Below are 25099 nucleotides of genomic sequence, written 5' to 3' on the forward strand. Positions count from 1 at the left end.
TAGCCCCACCTCGCAAATTATCTCCTAATACGTTTTTAATTTTACAAACTAACAATTTTAATAAATATATTTTATTACACAAAACTAAACAGTCACAGTTATTAATATTATTAAACAAAAATGAATTGGAAACAATTTAAGAAAGCTTGATTGTAAGTTTATTTCAAGATCAAATCAATATTATTTTGATCCATTGTCGCGGGCCCCTAAAAGGAGTGGGGCCCTTATGCCGGTGCCTACATTGCCTATTTGGTCATTCGGAACCGGCTTTACTGACGTCATCAGAATGAGGTCACAGAAGCCTGTCTCTTTGTCAGCGGCTAAACAAGATAGATGAGGTGGCATGTGCCCTTTAAGGTAGATAATTTAAATGCTAAATAAAGTGGTTTGGTTCTGCAAGATTATTTGTCATTACTGACACTCCTTTACTTTAGCCAAGGGCGAAAATTAAGAATAACAGACAGCTTACTGTTTGGTTTTTGTTGGTGAAACGCAAAAGACACAGTTGCTCTTTGTTCCCATCATGTGTGTTTGCCTTGGCAATAGAATCCATGGTGACAGAGCTAAGATAAAATACTTAATTAGTATAAATGTCACACAACGCAGTTCTCTTCTTGTGGGTATCTTCCAATATGATGAGGAAGCAATGCTTGTTTCTTGGTTGAGGGATATTCTGTGGGTGTTTGGCTTCGAGTTAAGATTGAACCAGAAGCCTGGTTTTGGGGTACCACACTGTTGCCACTTTGTATAACTAAATACAGAAGACAAAAAAAGAAGATGGTAACAAAAGCATATTGTAGCATAAATATTGTCACTGTACAAAAGTCGTTATTTTGCCTCTGAACTGATTTTCAGAGAATAATGAGTACCGAGTGCTTCATTTCATATAAAACATAAGTGCGGGGACTCAAAGTTTTCTTATAAGTCCGCCAACAGCACTGCCGAATATTAGATCCGCTGAATTCCACTGCTCCCTCAAGTGGAGGCTCCTCGACTATGGCGGGGGAGCATCGCCCCACTGTTCTGGAAGTAGTAGTTAAAGAAAAACTAAAATGAAGACCAGCGTTATTATCATTTTAGTTTTTCATTTCCTGATGCGGGGCGGGGTTGGACTTCCAGAGCAGGGGCCAGGAGGAGGAGTGGTGCTCCACTCTAAAGTGCGCATAACTGTTTGACCGGCCCTCTCGAGCGGACCATAACCGCCATGCGCACTTTGCATGTTCTGCACCAAGTCTGCATTACAGCCTGGGTGGAGAAAATGCTGAGTCTGCCATTTCCCGTCTGAGCCTCAAACCACGGTGCTCAGACCAATAACAATGCTGCAATGCAACGTTGTGATTGGCTAGGGGAGTCAGGAGCCTGGGTGCTACCCGCGTCCGAGGAGCGAGAGGCAGAAGCGAGTGGATGGGAGGCGGCGGCCAGCCAGGTGGCCGGCCAGAAGGTAAGTGGTTCTTTGTTATTTTTTTTTCATTTACAACCCCCCCTTCAACCACCTCGCCACCTCCAGTACAAAGCGGCCGCCACTGCTCCCTTGCCTTTACTCAGGGCCAGACTCGGAACCAAAACCGGCCCTGGCAAAGTGCTCGGACGCCCCCCCTCCCACTCGGGGGGTTGTGGGTGCCGGTTTCGGCCGATTTTGTTACAGGGCCGATTTTGCAGCAAAACGGTCCTGTAACAAAAATGGCCCCCAGGGGCCCAAAACCGGCCCCCACCCGTGCGGCGCACCGGAGATTGCCCGGTGCCCGCTACGGCCAGTCCGGCCCTGCCTTTACTCCACCTCTTGCCTCTTTCACTGTCAACCCGACACCGCTGGTCTGTTTAGCTCACCCTTACAGGTTCTTTTTCATCTCTCCTTTCCTCCTTTGATGCTGTTTTCCCCTCTCTCTTTCCTGCCTTTATCCTCTTACTGTTGGCCAAAGTCTGATGAACAATTAATCCAAGTAACCACAAATGAGAGCAGAGCACCAGAAGCCACTGATACAAATGAAGCATAGCCTGTACTGAACACAAAGTTTCATTTTTTGCGGTGAGTTGTCTACAATACGCCAACCTCAGCTGCCCTCATAGAGAAAACGGTATCTAAATTTATTCCTAATGGTTGCAAAGTGCAGCGTCTAAAACTCATTTTTGTTTCCATTTGTCTCAATGTCAGTGTACATTTGTCTCCGAGTTCATTTTTATGTACAGCACGAGCCAACAGGAAGACCAAATTAGACACATTTCGATGATGGACTTTTAAAAAAGCTTCTAGTTCCATATTTTGTATTTCCACCCTTGCTAGCCTTATCGTTTAGTGGACAGTGAAAATGGGAGGCTTTAATGCAGAAACGACGATACATGTTTCCTATAATGACCGAATTTAACAGTTGGCTTTTGGGTGATTTTAGTTTTTTTATTGTATAGTTTTAAATAAAATGTGCATTTGATAGCATTGTTCAATGCCAATGAGACAAATACAATCTGGATTGACGTGTTCAATTGGATTATACCACAGGACAGGTATTAGGGAACTGACCACACAAAGATTTGCTTTCTTCCAATTTGAATTTGATCATGCTGTGTGATAAGTGAGGTACATTATGGGGCTGAATTTTTTTTTCTTCCAGATTTTTATATGGCGCAAACTTGACCCGAAGGTATCATGAGCACCAGTTGCGTTACAGACAGACACATTTTTATTAGACATGGAGAGATTAAGTGATTTGCCCAGAATCACAGGATGTTGAGCATCCCTGCCGAGATTTGAACCCGGTTCCCCAGCATCGAGGTCGACCACCCTGGCCATAAGGTCACATCCTCTCCCGACACCTTGTGATGCGAGACATACCATTTATTTGTATAACACAAATACTTTTGTGTTGAAAATGTTGTTAATTGCTAATTAACAGGGTCGGACTGATCTATAGGACAATCAGGCAGAGCCAGGAAGGGTGGCCTGACAGATCATTGTGCAGGCTGTTTTTTGGGCTGTCTGGGTCTCTGTTTTATGGTCTGGTGAGCCAACTTTTTACTGTTGATTTCCCTGATTTAGCCACAAACATTGCCTGCAGCAAGCACACATGCGAATTCAGGCCCCCATACCTTGCAGATCACCTATACAACGTGTCTTTATAAGTTTAAAACTGGCAGGATTTGCAAAATGCGGACCACTTTTGTAGCTATCATATTCACTTTCTGTCCTAGCTTGATCCTGCTAATTTGTAGTTGTAAACAGTATATTAAAAATACACCTTTATCATTGATCACATGGATGAAGGGTTCCATCCGATATCTATTTTTACCACTGTACAAGCTCACTGGCATGTATTTTGCTTTTCTTTAATCTTATCCATAGAATTTAGCAAATTTATATTTGCCAGTTTGTTTGGAATTTACTTATTACAGTTAACAATATTTCTGGAAGGGAGTGCTTCTTATGGTGCAGTTCACTTGGTGCCACAAATCTTCCAAACAGGTTTGCAAAGGAGGTTTTGTGTTCACCTTCCAACAAACTGGTGTCTTCTCAACCTTTGTTCTGTGCCTCCGGTGAAACTAGGCATGCACATTTGCTTTATTTCTCTGACGAGTTTAGAGGAAGCATTTGCCAGGAACTGCATGAAAGAAAACGAATAATTTTAAATTGTGAGACTACAATAGCGTAATCAAAGTCTCTAGATTTGTAGGATTTTGCAGCCATGGTGCTTTCCACATACTCTTGGATTTACTGAATTTCTCAGAAAAATCCACAATATGCTGCATAATTAACAGATTTCTACATCTTAACTGTTTCTAGATCATTGGATCAAAAAAAACTTTACAGTGTATTAAAATGTAAAAATAATAAAATTGCCACACAATGTGCCACATTTGGACAGATAGTTTGCCTTTTGTTGCCGCATAATTTGGTCTCTGTAGCATACTTTGGTCTTCCTTTGCCACATAATTCAAGTGGCCCTGACCACAATGTATACTAATGTCAAGGGGGGAAATTTATAAATAAACTCGGAAATTCCTAGCCTCAGTTGAGGGAGACACTCAAGAAGTGAGTCGAAAAGAGTTCATTAGAGCCCGAATACTTATAGGATTGTCAGTAGGTTTCATTCTAGTGGCAATCGTATTAGTATTGGTAATGGGGTATAAATCGATGGGGTAAGGAGCGGGTTGTCGCTGTTAAAAGTGGTGAGATAGGGTGCAGGCTGGTTTTCGGTGGTTATAAGTTCTTAAAACGAATTCCGTTGCAACGCATGCCTTTACCACGCATGCGTTACAACGGAATGGTTTATCAACTCATAATGTTTTCCTCAAAATCATGCGTGGTGACGTCGTACGTCCTTAAGAAGAAACGGAAGTTTCTTTCCGTTTCCTCTTAAACGACGACGATTTCAGGTGAGGTTTTTATTTGGGGGGGAGACCCCCCCAAGCCCCCCATGATTATTTTGAACCTTTACCACATATGCCTTTACTACACACCTCGTAGTAAAAGTATGCGTGGTAAAGGCTTTCGTGTTAACCACGCATGCGTTGTAATGCATGCGTGGTTAATGTATTCGTGGAAACGGCCGCGTTGTAATGGCCGTTTCCCGTTTTCGGTGAAGTCTTTCATAATGTGAGGGATAGAGGGATCCTAGATTGTGGCAGACAACTCTCGCCGGTGCGACAGGGGGATGGTATTGAGGGGCATATTATCAAGGGGGTTTATCTCCGCTTTTTTGGCTTTAAAAGCCAAGAAAGCGGAGATAAAATTATCTCCCTATTACCTAGCTGTCGCTAACACCAGTTAGCGACAGCTAGTAGGAGATAGCGACCATCTTGGGCCTCGCTTTGCATGTCAGTGATATTTATCACTAATGACATGCAAAGTGGGCGTGCCAAGATGTTAGCGACTGGAAACAGTCGCTAACATCGCTATCTCCTATTACCAACTTTTGGAGATATTCGCGCTAAGCTAGTTTTTGCTACCAATGATTAGGGCATTTATTAATATTGTGCTTCGGGGTCTTAGATTCACTATTCCATAGCCCAGCAAGTAGCTGGCATTACTGTTACACAACTTGGGCACTTGTGGATTGTGGGAATACGGCCTATTACAAGATTGCAGTTAAGAAATGGGTGCTATTCAGTGTTTCCGCCCCAATCTTACATGTTATTCCCCATATGTGGCTATTTTTTACTTGGACATTTTGGTTGCTTTGCCCCGCACTTGTAATTACTGCTGTCAGCAGGGGCGGTTTCTCTATTGGTGCTCTGGGACTGTGCCCCAGTGAAATTCCTTCATATTGCTATTCAAACAATAAATAGATCCATTTATTTAGAGATCAAATCTCTTAACAAATTGATGTATTTAAGTCTGTCTGTCCTGCCTTGCTCTGTAGCAGGAGACGGAAACCAGGCAGTAAATCAACTTTAAGAACTTTGACGCACAACACAGGGCTTACCGTTCTAAAGCCCTTCATTGCCATTGTGCTCAAGACAGAATCCATTGTAGGCCAGTGAAACTTTTAGCGTCATGGTTTCGGGTGTGGGAGCCTTTATCCTGCGCAAAGGCAGCCACCCGTCATTCACAGGCGTAGAACCCACCCTTTCTTATTTGTCAGAGGCAGGAATGGATGCAAGCATGGTAAGTGTTATAATGCTAATCTTGGGTCAAGTATATTGTGCTGAAACCCCTCGCCATGCTAACCTCCCCCCCTGTGACACCCCAGGCCCTGGCTGCACGCCGCTGGCCCCTTTAGAAGTGGAGCTGCTGTATTTGGTCCCACGTGAAATTGATCCAAAAGACCATCGTGGTTTTTGTTCCCTTGTGGAGTTGATCTAAATATCTTGTGGGTACTTACTTTAGTCACTGAATGCTTGTTACAAGTGAATTTAATTTACCCTGAAGTTGCCCCTCTATTTTATCGTTCGAGAGTAGCATTCTGCTCTATTTTAGTATGAGGCCCCTATACCATAGGCCCTGTCCTTGCATCAGACACCAAGTTCCAGTTTGATTACAGGTAGCAAGGAGTCCTGCGCAGAACACATTTCAGGTGCAAATTAATATTTTTAGCCAAATATCCTTATCTGCACATAATCGTTGAAAATGCCTTCCTCCTCTGCTGTTTTTGTTTTCACTTCCTACGCCGCAAAGTAACCTTACCCTGGCTAAACAGTGGTAGAGGGAAGTTTGTAAATGCTTGTTGAATTTTATCACAGAGTATGCATCATGTAGGTAAATGCTTATATAAAAACCATAGGTGGCTCAATGAATTAGAGGTTCACCCCATTAGTAAACTGCTGGTTCAGAGAACTGAACCTGTGCACCGCGCAGGTTTACAGTGAAATGACAGCAAAAGGTAGCTTAGAGAGAAGGATCTGCCAGCCACACAATGCTTCCTGAACATGGGCAGTGGTTGGTATATCCCTGAAAAATAAGAAACGTGAATGACGGCTGTAGCATCACATTCTACCCCAGATGCTAATTAAAGTTATATAGTGAACTAGCAGCACATGGCTCAGGAATTTCCCTCCTTTTACTATCATCAGCTGCTTGTAACTTATAGTTAAATGCAAAAATTACATATTTAAAACATGGCAGGCCTGTCTGTGAATGTGCACACATATTCTTATTCATGACACCAGTGTTGCGACAGTGTAGGGAATATCCAAATATCCGAGTCAAGCGCAAAAGGAGAAATATGTGCTTATAGTAAAGACAATTGTCTGCTGTATGGTGATAAAACTGTACCTATCTTCATGGCCTTATCATTAATGCCATAAAGATGGACTGATTTGCAAATAATGAATGTTAAAAACTTTAGGGTAATGCATGCCAGCGATTTAGTTTGCTATTTCATCATGTTGTGTTTCTGTATTATTGTGAGCATCTTATTACTCTTGTACACAGTAGTGGCCAGTGTCTAGGCAAAGTGGCAGGGCGGAAGGAGAGGGTGGGACCGGAGATGGACAACCAAAAAAATTATAATAATTAAAGAACTTACCTGCTCGACGCTCCTTTCTGGCTCCGTCACTGTGCATTGCAGGTACAGGCTCTCAGAATCCCCTGGGCCCATCCTGATGCTGCTTTCATGCTGCATGAAAGCAGCATCAGGATTGGCCTGGTCGCCAAAGATTTGCGCTACCAGTGAGACTTGGAGCCTGTGCCTGCTCTCTCTAACCCGGCAATGCAGCTCGGGTTGGAGAAAGCTTCAGTGTGCATGAGAGTTTGGCTGACCTGAGACGGACGGCCAAACCGTCATGCACACTGACAACCAGTGCACCTACCACTCCCCCTCTGCCTATCATCTGTATGGCCCCACCGCCTGGACGATGCTACAGAGAAAAATAAAACAATATTAAACATAGGTTCATTATCGTTTTATTTTTTATTTTTCGACTGCTGGCAGGGGGGCAACGCTTTTCAGCCATAGCAGAGTAGCCGGTGCTGCTTGAACAGTACATATTCTGAGTTGTGCTAGGTATTTATTAGGTGGTACAAAAGGGGGTGGTGATGGACGGAGCATCTGAACCAATCAAACACTCACACCCAGTCAACAGATCTGGGTGTAATCCATCACCGTTCTTTAGCCCACTCTGTCACCCCAGTTCAGACATGGCCATATGCAAATCAGTCTGACCCTGTGCCTCATGGGAACAGTCCAGCCTGAACTGCCAAGCCATGCCTTCCCTGGACCGGAAACAAGCTTCCGAGGATCGGTTTCTGGCATTTCAGCCGTCTTCAGCCTGGCTTGCTTGAATCCAGTGGCAAAGTGAGCAAGGGACTCACGTCTGAGCATACCCTGCCAACTTATGGCGAACAAAGTGGTACAAAATGGGGTGGTGATGGAGGGAGCATCTGAGAGCTCTGGTGCTGAGGCTGAAGGCAAAGCAAAGTGCCTGTCAGTGAACTGGTCTCTCTACAGAGCACACAGAACAATGATCATGTATTCCAGTTGCAATTGAAATTCTATGAAAATGTGTCTGAAGAGGGTACACAGATGCCAAAATATTTTCACAGCAAAAGGCCATAAAGTGCTTAAATGTGAATGAGTGCCATGTATGTTTGGAACTGGTGATGTCAGGACGATGAGTAAGTGTATTTGAGGAAGAGTTAAAAGGGGGGGCTAAAGGGGAAAGAGAGTCGGTTGAAGATGTGCAGATGAATGAGATGTGCAGAGAAAAGGGGCACACATCTAACATAAAAAGCAAATAACTTAAGGCCGAAACTCCTTCCCCAGGCCTTAATACTATTTAATTAAAAGACTCACAGTTTCAGGAGGCAAACATTTACAATGTTAATTAGTTATAACAAATCGTTTGTACTTACAGGTCTTAGGTGTATCTCAGTTGTTCTATTTATCTGGATGCAATTTCATCTCAGAGAGAAACCAAAATTGCAGCGGGGCGGCACACTATGGGAATCAGAAATGTATTTACATGCTCCCTTTTAGAGAGCCCCCACTATTTTCCTCCCACTTAAAGACCCGTCTGCACATATTTCTATATAATTGATTGTACCCAGCAGCTGTAGGTGCTACTGGAAGCCTGGTTAGAGCAGTTTCTTCCAAAGTTGATGCTGCATGCAGTGCAAGACACTGGCAAGCACACACTTCAAAGGGTCTGAAGTTGTCCGCTGTACAATTTGCACATTACAGTAACTGTTGAACACATTAATGCAGTAAGCTATAGGGTAGTTTGTAATTTGTTTAATATTTCACGACTATACTTTCCCAATGCTCTATAAGCCATGCATGATCACAAAATTAATTTGCTTTAAGATACACCATTTGGCAATCTTTTTTCAATTTTTTTTCTTGGAACAAGGAGCCACCCTGGATCCCACATTTTAAAGCTTGCTTGTGTTGTTCGCTACATAAAAGTCATACCCAACTTTTACGCCCCATCTCTTTCTAATGTCAACAGATACCACTGCTGCTTGGCCAATAACTTAAATTACTGGCTGCCTTTGCAATTATAGATCTCTGATAATGAGGGACAAAATGTTGGCCTTAGAAGGACGAAAGGCAGAGTTGCCCTCCTCGGATTCTAACCTGTGACCTGCTAGTTACACAACCAATGCTTAAGTCAATGATGCATTTCATTGACACGAAGAAGGGTGCCTTGGCAGGAACTTTAATGTGGTTGTACATTTTTTGGCAGGATTTGAGACCTCGTTATTGAATTGTTCTGTGGTGCGTTTCCAAGGACATTCCATTCTGCAGGCTGCTAGTTCACAGTTGTCAAGGTCAGGCGTGCCTCAGGGAACTTGACTTGTCTTTCCTCTCGTGATGCCAGAGTGTGCTGCTACTGCTAGTGGTGGATTGTTTTTTTTTCTGGAACCTGTTGTTGCACAGTGCCAGGGAAAGGAGAGGGCAAGACCCACTAAGAGGTCCAGGTGGGGTTACTGTTGTAGTTTATCTTAAGTTTGAGGCCGCTAAACACCAGGTTGGGCCTGTGTTCGAGTGTAGAGGTAAGGACAGATGGTGGGTGTAGGGTCTTGATGTGTGCGGTAGGTAGTGGCGCCTGCAACAGGTTTGCGTTCGTATGTAGCTACAATGCATATAAGACGGTGCCACAGGTGGGGGCTAACCCTGAACCCCTGAAAACCAACAATGTCAGCAAAACAACAATTGGCCTGTGCACACGACAATGGTGTATGTGGAGCAATTTCTCTGTATGAAAGCTTCTCACAGGTTGGTGATACAATGTTAAGCAGTAAATTACACATGTAGAAGAACACTCTGGAGTATTGTTTGTTCTTCTTTTATTTTGAAGGATTGCCCAGCCAGCACATGTTTCGGCTGGAGAATACCCCAAACCTTCTTCAGGGCTGAAAGGCAGGCAAAAAATCTTGGTTGATCTCTCTGCCGGGTGTACTTCCGTCCCGGCTGGTGTGGGTAAAATGAACTCTAGAATTGTATCTGGTCCGGAAGTGTGCACCATATGGTGGAGCCGAGTGAGGCTTCACTCTGGGTGGTGTGCCCGCGTGACTGCTAAGAAGCTCCAGTGTTTGAGCCCGGTCAAGCTTTGGGCTAAAGGGAGTTGTAATGATATCTGTGGTTTTTAGTTAGGAGCCGCGAGTACGCTGCAACTTCTGACAACCAACGACTGGCAACAGGTTTCTTACAAGTCACGCGGGTACACGACACAGATTGAAGCCTCACTCGGCTCCACCATCAGCAGCTCTGTTGTTGCTCATGGCTTATATTGTTGTCATGCTGTCACTGCATTCTAATTCTTCTTTCTATGATCTAAGCGGCTGCTTGTGAGTTGCATTAAAGGATTAATGCATAATGTTAGCCTCCGTGTCTTTAATGAAATCCAGATTCTCCGGTCATGTTAATAGGAGAATCGCAATTACAATTACAATTGCTTAGCAATTAGCATTAACTGGTGTTGGGGAAGTGACACACTTCAGTAAACCTGGCACCGAGGCTGAGTGCACTGAGGTGAGTCTACAGCTGTGGATGCAGCGTCAGGGCGGAAGTGGCTTCATCTTGGGAGGTCCAAGATGTCTGCATTCAAGGAGAGCTGGGACTGACAGAGATTGAGCGCACATGGTGGTGGTGGGGATTGGGAACAAGCGGCTGGTGGCACTAAGCGTGGGAGGAGGAGAGATAACAGGAACAATCCTTTGGGATTCTATTCATCATTTGTAAGTGCCTGACTTCTATTTGTTTGGACGTTTTTCAGAGACAACGTGGTGAAACTTGTGGTTTATTATCAGCAGCTGAACTATGAACTCATTGAGGAGACTCCGGCCATGCAGGTGAGCCACTGGGACACTGAAGTCACCCGTTGGAGCTAACCTCTCCATCAGCACAATTCTTCTCTTCAGTCCAGGTCTCCCTCTCTCTCTCTCTCTTTGCCCTCTCTCTCACTCTCTCTCGCTCTCTCTGTCCTCTCACTCCCTCTCTCTCTCTCACTCTTTTTCTCTCTCACTCTCTCTCGCTCTCTTTGCCCTCTCACTCCCTCTCTCTCTTTTTCTCTGGCTCTCTTTGCCCTCTCTCTCTTTGCCCCTCTCTCCCTCTCTCTCTCTTTCTTTCTCTCTCCCACTCTCTTTGCCCTCTTTCTCCCTTTCTCTCTCTCTCTTTGCCCTCTCTCTCTCTCTTTGTCTCTTTCTCGTTCTCTATTACTCGCTCCCTCTTTCTCTGTCACTCTCTCTCTCGCTCTCTCTGCCCTCTCACTCTTTTTCTCTCGCTCTCTTTGCCCTCTCTTTCTCTTTGCCCCTCTCTCTCTCTGTCTTTCTCTCTCCCTATCTCTTTGACCTCTTTCCCTTTCTCTCTCTCTTTCTCTCTCTCTCTCTCTTTCTCTCTCTCTCGCTCTCTCTTTCTCTCTCTCCCTCACGCCCACAAGCACCCTCGTACACACAAACACTCACCTCCTTACCGCAAACGGTTTGAGTATTAAAAGTGTTTCTTGTTGGCAAATATTTTCAAGAAGAAAGAAAGCCGCTCATCTTATCAGAAATATTTCATCAATCTAAGCTTCGTTTTTCCCTCTGTAGTCCACAGTTCATGTTCCTTCGGCTGGCCTCGGGTGAGAGTCTTCTGAGTAAAAACAGCGACTCTCCCCGCACGCACAACAACCGGAACGCAAAATGTAAGGCAGAGTCCTGATGGCAGCAGGTGTGTCCGTATCCCTCACTCTTTTCAGTCATGGATGGTGCAATACTGTGCTGAAGACATAAACGTGCATCAGTGGCAATTGCACCGTGCCGGGCTAGAGACTTTGTTGACTTCATTTAAATGTTGCAAGAATGTGGTTGTGTGCACGTGTAGGCCTGTGTAGAGTTGTGAAGGTAAGAGCCTTGCAACTTTGCTATTTTTAGGTCTGACGTTTGAGACAGCTGTAGCTGTTTCACCAGACTACTGTTGTTCCAAAACATCATAAAACACATATGCAGAGGGTTTTTTGCTCAGCAGGTTTCATCCATTGGACGGTTCCACTGTCATTCATATTTTGCTTCAGTCCCCACAGCATACAGCATGGGGCAACAGGTCAGCCTACTTTATCCATTGGCTCCCTTCACTTTGTTTGGCTACACAAAGCCTGTGGACATGGTTTACAACCTCCTAGAAATAGTTCCTTACACCTCAGTGAAAATATCGTTCAAAGTCTGATTTTTATTTATTTTACCATTCATATCACATCATTCAACTTTATTCGATTTTAACATTAAATCATAAAAGCACAATAAAATACATATCTCATCAAAAAGTGCATAAATCAATACAACGACAAAATTAATAACACCTTAAAAACACGAGACAGGGTTTTTATCTAACCCATCACATAGTGCTTCCATTTACTGAGTGCTCTGGGTTATAAGTATGTCACAGTTTTAACTTTAAATACCATGTATTTGTTATGCCTGAAATCCTGCTGTCCATTTAAATGGGGATTTATTTTCCATCTGGTTTTTAGGGCTCGGCCTCCGCCCACTGAAAGTGGGAGGAGTTTCGAGATCCTAATGTTAAAGAAGAGAAAAAAAAAGTATCTCCTAGGGCTTTGGCGAGACAAATTCCACACATTCTTTAGTGTGTTATGTCATCTGGCCAGTGATTCGTCTTCGTTGTGGTGTCGTTTTAATAGCCTTGAAGTGATAGGCTAAATGTCTTTTTCGTCGGGCATGTGTAGCATTTTTCGTTCGTGTGCGCGCAAAGAAGTACATTAATTATAATTAGGAGCTGTCAGGGTGCCTCCGTAAGTGAATCCAGATGGCCGGGCGCGTTCACCATTCAGCAGCGCTCAGCGCGCAGCTGCTCCATGCCAGGCCGGGAAAGGGCTTCATTAGTTCAAGAACAAGAGTCTGACGTTCTGTCATGGGCTGTTCTTTTAATCTCAGTTTCATTTTTTTTCTGGAATGGTCCGTGGCCGGTGTGAATGGAATTGTTCTCTCGAGTTTATTATGTGTTTCTTTGCAGCAGCTTTTGTTTTCGGAGCTGAGGTAATGAATAGCAAGCTGGCAGGCAGCGCCTTTTAGAACTGTTTGCTTTCTGTTTGAGACTCCTGACAATGTTTTACAAAATCTTTTTTCTAAAAGCAAGCATCTATCGGAAGTGGGAGATAGGAACCTTTTGACTGGTTTCATATAGTTCAGAGATTCACTTTCATCCCTCTTTAAATATCACTCTTTAGGTGTTCAAGGTTTGTGTATTTTTTTTTTACATATCTTAAGACAATCTAAAAGTATTTTTTCAAGATGAAATGCCAAAGCAGCACTATGCAGAGCAATGACATACTACAAGTGGCATACTATAATATTTTTTTAATAAGGGGCAAGACGTTGAAAGCCTAATAGCATTCTCAAAGTTTATGTGTAGTGTTCATAAAAGCAGCAAATCTGGGATAAGCTGGGGGGAACTGTCTTTCGCTCTAAAGGCTGTCTGTCAACAGGTTTCCGCTTTCAGAAGTCTAACTGGAATTCTTCAGGACTGTTTATATGGAGTAGTTGCCCTATTCTAGCAGACAGTAAAGCATCTGATTACAGTGGTCTTGGGGGCAGAAAACATGACCGCCTTGCTCCTGTCACACTCACATACGTGTATATGACAATTGTGAGAGTGCAGTTTGAGAGTTGAGAGTGCAGATTGAGAGTTGAGAGTGCAGATTGAGAGTGCAGTTTGAGAGTGCAGTTTGAGAGTGTAGTTTGAGAGTGCAGTTTGAGAGTGCAGTTTGAGAGTGCAGTTTGAGAGTGCAGTTTGAGAGTGCAGTTTGAGAGTGCAGTATGAGAGTGCAGTATGAGAGTGCAGATTGAGAGTGGTGTTTGAGAGTGCAGAGTGGAGATTGAGAGTTGAGAGTGCAGTTTGAGAGTGCAGAGTGGCGGTGCAGAGTGCAGAGTGGCGGTGCAGAGTGGCGGTGCAGAGTGCGGAGTGGCAGTGCAGAGTGCAGAGTGGCGGTGCAGAGTGGGGGTGCAGAGTGGGGGTGCAGAGTGGGGGTGCAGAGTGGGGGTGCAGAGTGGCGGTGCAGAGTGGCGGTGCAGAGTGCAGAGTGGCGGTGCAGAGTGCAGAGTGGCGGTGCAGAGTGGCGGTGCAGAGTGGCGGTGCAGAGTGGCGGTGCAGAGTGGCGGTGCGGCGGTGCAGAGTGGCGGTGCAGAGTGGCGGTGCAGAGTGCAGAGTGGCGGTGCAGAGTGGCGGTGCAGAGTGCAGAGTGGCGGTGCAGAGTGGCGGTGCAGAGTGGCGGTGCAGAGTGCAGAGTGGCGGTGCAGAGTGGCGGTGCAGAGTGCAGAGTGGCGGTGCAGAGTGGCGGTGCAGAGTGCAGAGTGGCGGTGCAGAGTGGCGGTGCAGAGTGGTGGTGCAGAGTGGGGGTGCAGAGTGGGGGTGCAGAGTGGCGGTGCAGAGTGGCGGTGCAGAGTGGCGGTGCAGAGTGGCGGTGCAGAGTGCAGAGTGGGGGTGCAGAGTGGCGGTGCAGAGTGGCGGTGCGGCGGTGCAGAGTGGCGGTGCAGAGTGGCGGTGCAGAGTGCAGAGTGGCGGTGCAGAGTGGCGGTGCAGAGTGGCGGTGCAGAGTGGCGGTGCAGAGTGCAGAGTGGCGGTGCAGAGTGGCGGTGCAGAGTGGCGGTGCAGAGTGCAGAGTGGCGGTGCAGAGTGGCGGTGCAGAGTGGCGGTGCAGAGTGCAGAGTGGCGGTGCAGAGTGGCGGTGCAGAGTGGCGGTGCAGAGTGGCGGTGCAGAGTGGCGGTGCAGAGTGGCGGTGCAGAGTGCAGAGTGGCGGTGCAGAGTGGCGGTGCAGAGTGGCGGTGCAGAGTGGCGGTGCAGAGTGGAGGTGCAGAGTGGCGGTGCAAAGTGGCGGTGCAGAGTGGCGGTGCAGAGTGCAGAGTGGCGGTGCAGAGTGGCGGTGCAGAGTGGCGGTGCAGAGTGGCGGTGCAGAGTGGCGGTGCGGCGGTGCAGAGTGGCGGTGCAGAGTGGCGGTGCAGAGTGGCGGTGCAGAGTGCAGAGTGGCGGTGCAGAGTGGCGGTGCAGAGTGGCGGTGCAGAGTGCAGAGTGGCGGTGCAGAGTGGCGGTGCAGAGTGGCGGTGCAGAGTGCAGAGTGGGGGTGCAGAGTGGGGGTGCAGAGTGGCGGTGCAGAGTGGCGGTGCAGAGTGGCGGTGCAGAGTGGCGGTGCAGAGTGGCGGTGCAGAGTGGCGGTGCAGAGTGGCGGTGCAGAGTGGCGGTGCAGAGTGCAGAGTGGCGGTGCAGAGTGGCGGTGCAGAGTGGCGGTGCAGAGTGGCGGTGCGGCGGTGCAGAGTGGCGGTGCAGAGTGGCGGTGCAGAGTGCAGAGTGGCGGTGCAGAGTGGCGGTGCAGAGTGGCGGTGCAGAGTGGCGGTGCAGAGTGGCGGTGCAGAGTGGCGGTGCAGAGTGCAGAGTGGCGGTGCAGAGTGGCGGTGCAGAGTGCAGAGTGGCGGTGCAGAGTGGCGGTGCAGAGTGGCGGTGCAGAGTGCAGAGTGGCGGTGCAGAGTGGCGGTGCAGAGTGGCGGTGCAGAGTGGCGGTGCAGAGTGGCGGTGCAGAGTGGCGGTGCAGAGTGGCGGTGCGGCGGTGCAGAGTGGCGGTGCAGAGTGGCGGTGCAGAGTGGCGGTGCAGAGTAGCGGTGCAGAGTGGCGGTGCAGAGTGGCGGTGCAGAGTGCAGAGTGGGGGTGCAGAGTGGGGGTGCAGAGTGGCGGTGCAGAGTGGCGGTGCAGAGTGGTGGTGCAGAGTGGCGGTGCAGAGTGGCGGTGCGGCGGTGCAGAGTGGCGGTGCGGCGGTGCAGAGTGGCGGTGCAGAGTGGCGGTGCAGAGTGCAGAGTGGCGGTGCAGAGTGGCGGTGCAGAGTGGCGGTGCAGAGTGCAGAGTGGCGGTGCAGAGTGGCGGTGCAGAGTGGCGGTGCAGAGTGGCGGTGCAGAGTGGCCGTGCAGAGTGGCGGTGCAAAGTGGCGGTGCAGAGTGGCGGTGCAGAGTGCAGAGTGGCGGTGCAGAGTGGCGGTGCAGAGTGGCGGTGCAGAGTGGCGGTGCAGAGTGGCGGTGCAGAGTTGCGGTGCAGAGTGGCGGTGCGGCGGTGCAGAGTGGCGGTGCAGAGTGGCGGTGCAGAGTGGCGGTGCAGAGTGGCGGTGCAGAGTGCAGAGTGGCGGTGCAGAGTGGCGGTGCAGAGTGACAGTGAGTGCAGAGTGACAGTGAGTGCAGAGTGACAGCAGAGTGACAGTGAGTGCAGAGTGACAGCAGAGTGACAGTGAGTGCAGAGTGACAGCAGAGTGACAGTGAGTGCAGAGTGACAGCAGAGTGACAGTGAGTGCAGAGTGACAGTGAGTGCAGAGTGACTGTAGAGTGCAGAGTGACAGCAGAGTGCAGAGTGACAGCAGAGTGACAGCAGAGTGCAGAGTGACAGCAGAGTGGCGGTGCAAAGTGGCGGTGCAGAGTGGCGGTGCAGAGTGCAGAGTGGCGGTGCAGAGTGGCGGTGCAGAGTGGCGGTGCAGAGTGGCAGTGCAGAGTGGCGGTGCAGAGTGGCGGTGCGGCGGTGCAGAGTGGCGGTGCAGAGTGGCGGTGCAGAGTGGCGGTGCAGAGTGGCGGTGCAGAGTGCAGAGTGGCGGTGCAGAGTGGCGGTGCAGAGTGGCGGTGCAGAGTGCAGAGTGGCGGTGCAGAGTGGCGGTGCAGAGTGGCGGTGCAGAGTGCAGAGTGGGGGTGCAGAGTGGCGGTGCAGAGTGGCGGTGCAGAGTGGCGGTGCAGAGTGGCGGTGCAGAGTGGCGGTGCAGAGTGGCGGTGCGGCGTGGCGGTGCAGAGTGGCGGTGCAGAGTGCAGAGTGGCGGTGCAGAGTGGCGGTGCAGAGTGGCGGTGCAGAGTGGCGGTGCAGAGTGGCGGTGCAGAGTGGCGGTGCAGAGTGGCGGTGCAGAGTGGCGGTGCGGCGGTGCAGAGTGGCGGTGCAGAGTGGCGGTGCAGAGTGCAGAGTGGCGGTGCAGAGTGGCGGTGCAGAGTGGCGGTGCAGAGTGGCGGTGCAGAGTGGCGGTGCAGAGTGCAGAGTGGCGGTGCAGAGTGGCGGTGCAGAGTGCAGATTGGCGGTGCAGAGTGGCGGTGCAGAGTGGCGGTGCAGAGTGCAGAGTGGCGGTGCAGAGTGGCGGTGCAGAGTGGCGGTGCAGAGTGGCGGTGCAGAGTGGCGGTGCGGCGGTGCAGAGTGGCGGTGCAGAGTGGCGGTGCAGAGTGGCGGTGCAGAGTGGCGGTGCAGAGTGGCGGTGCAGAGTGGCGGTGCAGAGTGGCGGTGCAGAGTGCAGAGTGGCGGTGCAGAGTGGCGGTGCAGAGTGCAGAGTGGGGGTGCAGAGTGGGGGTGCAGAGTGGCGGTGCAGAGTGGTGGTGCAGAGTGGCGGTGCAGAGTGGCGGTGCGGCGGTGCAGAGTGGCGGTGCGGCGGTGCAGAGTGGCGGTGCAGAGTGGCGGTGCAGAGTGCAGAGTGGCGGTGCAGAGTGGCGGTGCAGAGTGGCGGTGCAGAGTGCAGAGTGGCGGTGCAGAGTGGCGGTGCAGAGTGGCGGTGCAGAGTGGCGGTGCAGAGTGGCGGTGCAGAGTGGCGGTGCAGAGTGGCGGTGCAAAGTGGCGGTGCAGAGTGGCGGTGCAGAGTGCAGAGTGGCGGTGCAGAGTGGCGGTGCAGAGTGGCGGTGCAGAGTGGCGGTGCAGAGTTGCGGTGCAGAGTGGCGGTGCGGCGGTGCAGAGTGGCGGTGCAGAGTGGCGGTGCAGAGTGGCGGTGCAGAGTGGCGGTGCAGAGTGGCGGTGCAGAGTGCAGAGTGGCGGTGCAGAGTGGCGGTGCAGAGTGGCGGTGCAGAGTGACAGTGAGTGCAGAGTGACAGTGAGTGCAGAGTGACAGCAGAGTGACAGTGAGTGCAGAGTGACAGCAGAGTGACAGTGAGTGCAGAGTGACAGCAGAGTGACAGTGAGTGCAGAGTGACAGCAGAGTGACAGTGAGTGCAGAGTGACAGTGAGTGCAGAGTGACTGTAGAGTGCAGAGTGACAGCAGAGTGCAGAGTGACAGCAGAGTGACAGCAGAGTGCAGAGTGACAGCAGAGTGACAGTGAGTGCAGAGTGACAGTGAGTGCAGAGTGACAGTGAGTGCAGAGTGACAGTGAGTGCAGAGTGACAGTGAGTGCAGAGTGACTGCAGAGACAGTGTGTCAGGGTGCACATTGTGTGAGTGTGCAGAATGAGTGTGCAGGGTAAACAGTGTGTGACTATGCAGGGTGACATTGGGAGTGTGCGGGTGAGCAGTGTGTGAATGTTACGGGGCAGTGTGTGAGTGTGCAGAAAACACCACACACACATACACCACACACACATAACGCACACACAAACCACACACCTCAGTCTCTCAACACCACACACTTGTCACCACTCAACACAACACACTCACCACCACACTCACTCCCCAGGCTCACCCCCACAGACTCACCACCACACACTCACCAGCACACAGAAAACAACACACACAACAACACACCCCCAGCCGTCAATGAATGCTTTCACCATGCACAAACACCAACAACCATCATCCATCTGTGCACGCTTTTACCAAGCACACACCCACCAGCCGTCAGTGCACCCTTCCACCAGGCACACACACCTCCAGCCGGCAGTGCACTTTTCCACCAAGCAATCGCAGTATGGTACACTTTACTTTTAAACATATTCATATAAAGCACAGCATGCCACCATTGGTAAAATTACAATTCAACAAACATACTTCCACTACACACCACATGCACACACTCCATAACACATGGCAAAAAGACATTGGCATTTACAATGCCATTAGCTCAAACTCAAATAAATCCGAGCCCGATTGCATTTCTAATGCTTGTTTTAAGTTGCTGTTATAAAGTGTTTTAGTAGCATTGTAACAGTGCAGCAGCCTGCATTTGGAGTGCTTGGTTAGGTTGAGATTTATTCTTTTCTTCTTCAAAAACAATAATAGTAAAAAAAAAAAAATTGGGAGCAGCTGGGAGGTATTTTATTTTAAAAAAACTTCACGAATAATGCAGTCACATTCCTTAATGTTTTTTAAATTCCAATTTGTTGGTGAACATATTTTGTGATGGCATTTTTTCCTTTTTGTGGCACATTATTGCAATAAAAATATGTCTAAAATTGACCTTCTCCTCAACCTGCAAATGTCACACCCATTGGCTTTGCCAATGCTTGTTTTAACTGTGCCAGTTTCACAAATGCCAATGCCAAAGCGGTCCAAACAAGCATTTTTATTTACAATAGGTCTGGTTTATAAATGAAAATTTCTTTTCTGTCACTGGTGGATTTAGGCACTCGATTGGTCACCATGTGTGCACTCTGGCACTCATGCTTTGTGCTAATGTATCCATTCATCCATCCACGTACTCATTGTTGCATTCACCCACTTACACGACCACAATAATAAATAAACTCAACAACATATGTCTGAAAAATTAAAAGAATAAAAGTAGAAAAAAGGAACAGGCTGCCACCTAAACATGCCGGGCAAATGTGTGCAATAACAAATCAAATTAAACATCGCAATGGGTGCCATTTTGCAGTGGTGTTGTAAAAAATGTATCATTATTTTAAAGTTTCAGCATGGCTGCCACATTTAGAACCAATTTGTTGGCCATCTTGGAGTGAAACATAGATACGCTATGTTTAATATCATTCCAGAATGGTTTCCTGATTTAGAGGCAGAGGCTGGGTAGGATGTGGAGCACTGCAGACGAAATGAGCAGCATGCAAGTGACTGGTTAGCACTACCAGGCAAGCTGTAGTAGTCTCTAAGAAATGAAAAGAGGAGAAGAAAAAGAATGTTGGGGAGTCTGTAAAAATAGAAAAGGGGAACCTAAAGGACTGGCTCATCAGCCCTGGAACTGAAGTGCACTCATTTTCAGGTACTTGGGCACCTATGATCTGGATCTGGTGGCTTAGAGGACTAAAGCATCCACTGCAGGCACCTGTGTTTGACCTGATGGTCACAGGTTCAAATCCTGGCAGAGCCTCTTATCCTTTCTGAGGATGATAAGATGAGTACCATTGAGCTGGGGAACAATAAACGTCTGTTAGGGGTGAGCATGTGCTTTACAAATACACATGTTATGTTATGATCAGAAAAAGGCCTTCGCTCACACGGCAAGGAAGCCAAAGACAGCAGTTGGCTGACCCATTTCCCCAAGCTCTTATGCTTCCACAGCTGGAAACAGAGTGCAAAGGACAATCATAGAGACTAGTCGCAGACAGTTGACTCAAAACCATTAAAGGCTTATTTGGGTTAACATATGAGTTTCAAAATTAGTAAATCAGGCCAACTGACTTTATTGTAGCTTTTCATTTAAAGCAGAGCAGACCTATGCTATCAGTTATAACTTTCCTCACTAAACCAATCAGGTGTATACTCTTTATCAGTGGCTTTTCACCAGGCCCAACTCTGTCCTACTGTGTTGAGCATACGTTTTCCAACAATGTAACCATTAGGTATACTGTAATAAAATACCATATATGTACAAAATGAAAGTTGTCTAAGCAACATAAAATTATCCTAAAACAGCCTGATACGGATTTTCAAAGTGAAGATCTTCTATGCCCATGGTTTGTTTGAGTGAGACACCAACATCACAACCCGTGCCTGCTACAGTAATCCGTGAGAGTCCATGTAACAAAGTACCTGCGTACAGGCTTTAACAGAGTGTAATACATCCACCCTTAAGAGCCTATTGCCATTAACACATGTTTTGCACAATAAGTAAGGCAGCCCACTGGCTTTGTCATATCTTTTCATAGTTAACCAATCAAACCTATGGAATCTGATATAACTTTTATCAATGAACCAATAAGTCCTACAGTACTTATCATTGGCTTGACACCATAACCTACACAGGCCTACTGAAATGAAAGTAAGATAGCAGCCATTATGCAAATAGTTACAAATATGGACAAAATTACAGCTGGTAAAACAATTTGCAACCCCTCTCAAAAGGGCCCAACAAGAATCTTCACCGTGAAAATGTTCAACCCCCGGGGGTTGTCAGAGTGGGTAACCAACACCAAAGCCATTGCCTCCTATGGCATTCTATGAGGTTACACATCTACAGGCTATAGCACCATGTGATAACAATCCACTGTTAAGTGCCTGTTGACTTTAACAAATGTTTTTCACAATAAATAAGCCAGGTCTAGTGCCTTTCACATACGTTTTCATTATAAACAGAACAGATCTAGGGGATTCAGTCCCAATCATCCCGTCAGGAATATAGCCTACATCATTAGCTTGTCACCATAACCAACACAGGCATGATGTAGTGAGTGTAAAGAACCTCACCAAGCAATCACTAGGCACAGTCATAAAATGACAAATGTGTAGAAAGCTCCAACTGGCAAAGCAAAATACCATGTCTTCTAGGAGTGCCTAGCATGGCTTATCACAGTGCAGATCTACAGTTATGGGGGTAACAAATATCAAAGCCCATGTCTACTAAGGTAATCAGTGAGACCCCATGTAATAAAACACCTCTCTGTAGGATTGAACTCAGAGTGATAGCAATACACCCTTAAATGCCTGTTGGCTTTCACATATGTTTTTCACAATAAATATATCAGGGATATAGCCTTTATAGTGGCCTTTCATAATAAACAGGCTCAGGCCTAGGGCATTGATCAATGGCTTACCTCCATACCCAACTCAATCCTGCTGTGTCGAACATAAGCATTCCCACAAGACAAGGAGTTAAACACAAGCACTCTTTTTCGTTGGAAGCACATAACTTTGGCCCAATCAAATGCTGTGCTCAAGGGTACCAACACCTGGTCGGAACATAAGCCCCTCTCTCAGTAGTGCTTCTGAAAGCTCTTCTGTTAGTCAAGTAGTGTAGGCAACTATGCTGACCTACACAATAGGACTGGACCATGAAGTGCAGTGGGAACTTTCCCACTCCTGTGCACTGCTGGAAACATCAGCCTCTCAACCTTTTCATTGCCATCGCCTCGCCCCATCCCCCCATTCCTGGATGTCAGCAGGCAGGACTTCCTGGAATGGGAAGTGACAATGATGGAGCCGAGACGCAGCCCTTGTGTTTCAGGCAACATGTGGGGAGGGGGGGTGGACTCAGATCTCTGCAACCTGATGTCCCATCCACCCAGCTGCAGCAATAGACGAAATGAAACAACTCAAGTGAATTCGGGAAATCTTATACTTATTTTTTTCAGAATAAAATTCCACAAATTAGCCACCTATGGGGGCTTGATTAAAACTTTGCACATTCCTAATTATGTTTGAAGATCTTCCCTAAATGAAGAGTAATAATATTCTCCCCAAAGGTTGCATTTTAAGGCAAAGATAACCCGGACATATGATCAACTGCAAGGGAAACAATTCAAATTGATGAAATATATTGTGAGTTTCTTTTTAAAAATCACTAGTAAAACAAAGAAGCACTTACATAAAGTGCAAAGTGTTTGTCGTGTTTCAGAAACGGGAGGTGAGTTATTCTGGTAAGCAGGCAGATAAACTTATTTCTATTGCTGATCAATGTATCTTTGGCCACCAAGAAGTTTTGTAAATTTACCATTGAAAATGAGGCATGAGTGTACAACAACTGCAGTCCTGCTTTTTTTGATACGTCATGCCAGTACAGGCCTGATCGAGCTCTCATCCTTTTACCTGTCCACTCCCAAATGTCATGAACCCACCTGTGATTTTTTCCCTTTTTCTTCCACAGCTTGTGGATCTCGTCTCCAGTCTTGGGGGTCTCGTGGGCCTCTGGATCGGGGTCTCTGTCTGCACTGTAGCCGAGTTCCTGGAGCTTTGCTTGAGCATCATCACCTTCAGTGTTCGCCAAGCCCTGTATCGCGAGGACGACTCGCCTCCAAACCCGTACACCATCTGCGACCCTGCTCTGCAGGCTCCCGAGCTCAGCCGTCACACCTCCAGCTCAGCTCCCACCCAGACCCCGGCCCATGATGCTGCACCTCTACTGTGGTCGCACCAGCCTGAGAAGCATCAGCAGGGTTATGAGTTCAACCCATACATGGTCGACGAGTTATGAAGCCAGGAATGTGGTCTTCTCCATGACCAGTGGGACTGACTTGGATGTCCTTGGGAGACTGGACAGGAAACTTCAAGTTTACAGATCTTGGAAATATTTACTGGACCCTCCACTTGAACCTGGGCACCACTTGATTTTAAAATGGGATGTATTTCCTGGTAATTCCCATCTCTAATAGGTCCATCCTATCTTAAGGTTCTTGTCTTACTTTGCTCCCAAATAATGTACTTAAAATGATATTGTAATACTGCATCTTTACCTGCTCCAAACTGCAAAAACCTGGACTATTGTGTTTTTTTACTGCACACATTTTTCCCTGGGTTGATCTGGTGAAATTTATGTGGCAAAAACCTGCAGGTTTGTGAGGTAATTTCTCAGAAGTTGTGATCCTGAATCGGATGCATCCTCCCTTTTGAGTCCTAATCAGAATTATGACAGCCCTCAGAATGAGTCTCTGAGTTTTCCCTAATTTCTGTCTTGAGGATCCAACCACATCCATCCTTGACCCCTAAACTGAAAACGCCTTGTCAACAAATGGCACTGACCCCAAAGAGTGAACCTACCGATCACACAGCTCTACATAACTCACACAAAGCACTGATAGGACTGTCAGAGAATCCCAGTATACAATGACCCACTGTTTGAGTTCTTATGTTCGCCCTCCGGTTGGGGCTAATACATACAGGCCAGCCCTCCCGATTCAGGAAGGAGACTACCGATTTCAAGGCTGGTCTCCCGCCTCCCGATTCTTGTATGCAAAAATCTGATTCTTCATCAGGCTTCTGCAGATAGGGACTGGTCTTGAGTGACTCAGATTATGGAATGCCAGTAACCTGCTCCTGCCGGCAAATGCACACATTTTTGTCATACTCCCTATGCCTGCCTTAGCGCTTTCTCCGTGCTCCTGACAGGCAAGGTAAAAGAAACTATATTTTCATTTAGTCCCAGTACATGAGAATAGACTAACCCTGGGCGTAGTTCGCGAAGTAGTGCTACGCGTAGCTACGCGAAGGGCACTTCGCACTTCGCGAGCTATGCGTAGCACTACGCGAACTGCGAAGTACCCTGTTCGCACTGTGCAAGATGCCGTTTTCAATGATTGCACAGTGCGGACAAGCATCATTGAAAACGGCATCTTGCACAGTGCGAGCTGTAGTTTTCTGCCGCTCGAGTAGGTTTTAACTCGAGCTGCAGCTTTCTCAAGGCGGATTGGTAGTTTCTCATCGCGAGCGGTCGCGAACATACCCGACCACTCGCAATGAGAAACCTGACCTGCCCGCATTGAGAATCTCGCCGGGAGGTTTATTTTCCACGCTCGCGATCGGCAACTTGATGTTGCTGATCGCGAACGAGGAAAAAGTCTCGCCGGGATGTCATTTTGCTTGCTCGCGGTCGCCAACATGACGTTGAGGACCGCAAGCAAGCAAAAAATGACCGCTGCACTACGCTACGCTACGCTACGCGTGTTTGCACTGTGCTACGTGCACTTTGCGTAGTGCGAAGTAGCGGAAACTTTGCAAACTACGTGAGCGTAGCGTAGTGCTTTGCCCAAGGTTACAATAGACCCGATTCAGGCCTCAGTAGAAGTCAATGGGAGTAATACATTCTCCTGATTAGTTTTTTAAAAACTCCCACTTTCCCCTTCTAAAATGTTGACTAAAATGTTGACGTATGCCAGCATGACCCTACATTAAACTGTATCGCGTGGAGTTTTCTAGCAACATCACACTTGCACAATGTCCTGCACATTCATGACTTCGAGCTTCAGCAGATATGCCTGTGTCACCCACAGGTTCCGATGAGTGGTATGGAAACGTGTCGACGCCAGGAATAAGCGTCAACGGGAAGTGCAGAATGCTGCCTTGAAATTTAGTTTGCAAGAATGTATTTGTGTTGGAAGCATCTACCTGATAAGAGAGATGTCGCTCTCCCAAAACTCACATTGTATATGGGTTATGCAAGGGAAAGAGTGAGGGCAAAAACATGCCTTTTGGGGGGGTCATGAAATTTTGATGCTGAAATATTTTGAGTTTTTTTTGTTCATTTTTTATAAATCATTACCAATGATATTAAGCAATTTTGGAAAATACAAAAATGTTTTATGTCATGTCTCAGTGACAGGAGACGAGTACTGTTGGTACGAGTGAGGCCAACCTTGATGTGAATGTA

The 25099-nt window shown here is 47.6% G+C and overlaps 1 protein-coding gene across 1 annotated transcript in view; it reads left to right on the forward strand.

Annotated features, from left to right (window-relative positions):
• LOC144766909 (epithelial sodium channel subunit beta-2-like) overlaps window positions 1–23058 on the forward strand; it is a 175565-nt gene extending 152507 nt beyond the window's left edge. Inside the window, exons 9-10 of the mRNA XM_078650611.1 lie at window positions 10648–10723; window positions 22604–23058. Coding sequence (XP_078506737.1) covers window positions 10648–10723; window positions 22604–22930 — 403 coding nt within the window. The 3' untranslated portion in view covers window positions 22931–23058. The remainder of the gene's footprint in view (window positions 1–10647; window positions 10724–22603) is intronic.
• Window positions 23059–25099: the final 2041 nt, after the last annotated feature.

This window comes from Lissotriton helveticus, chromosome 7, assembly GCF_964261635.1.
Source record: "Lissotriton helveticus chromosome 7, aLisHel1.1, whole genome shotgun sequence".
NCBI lineage: Eukaryota > Metazoa > Chordata > Amphibia > Caudata > Salamandridae > Lissotriton > Lissotriton helveticus.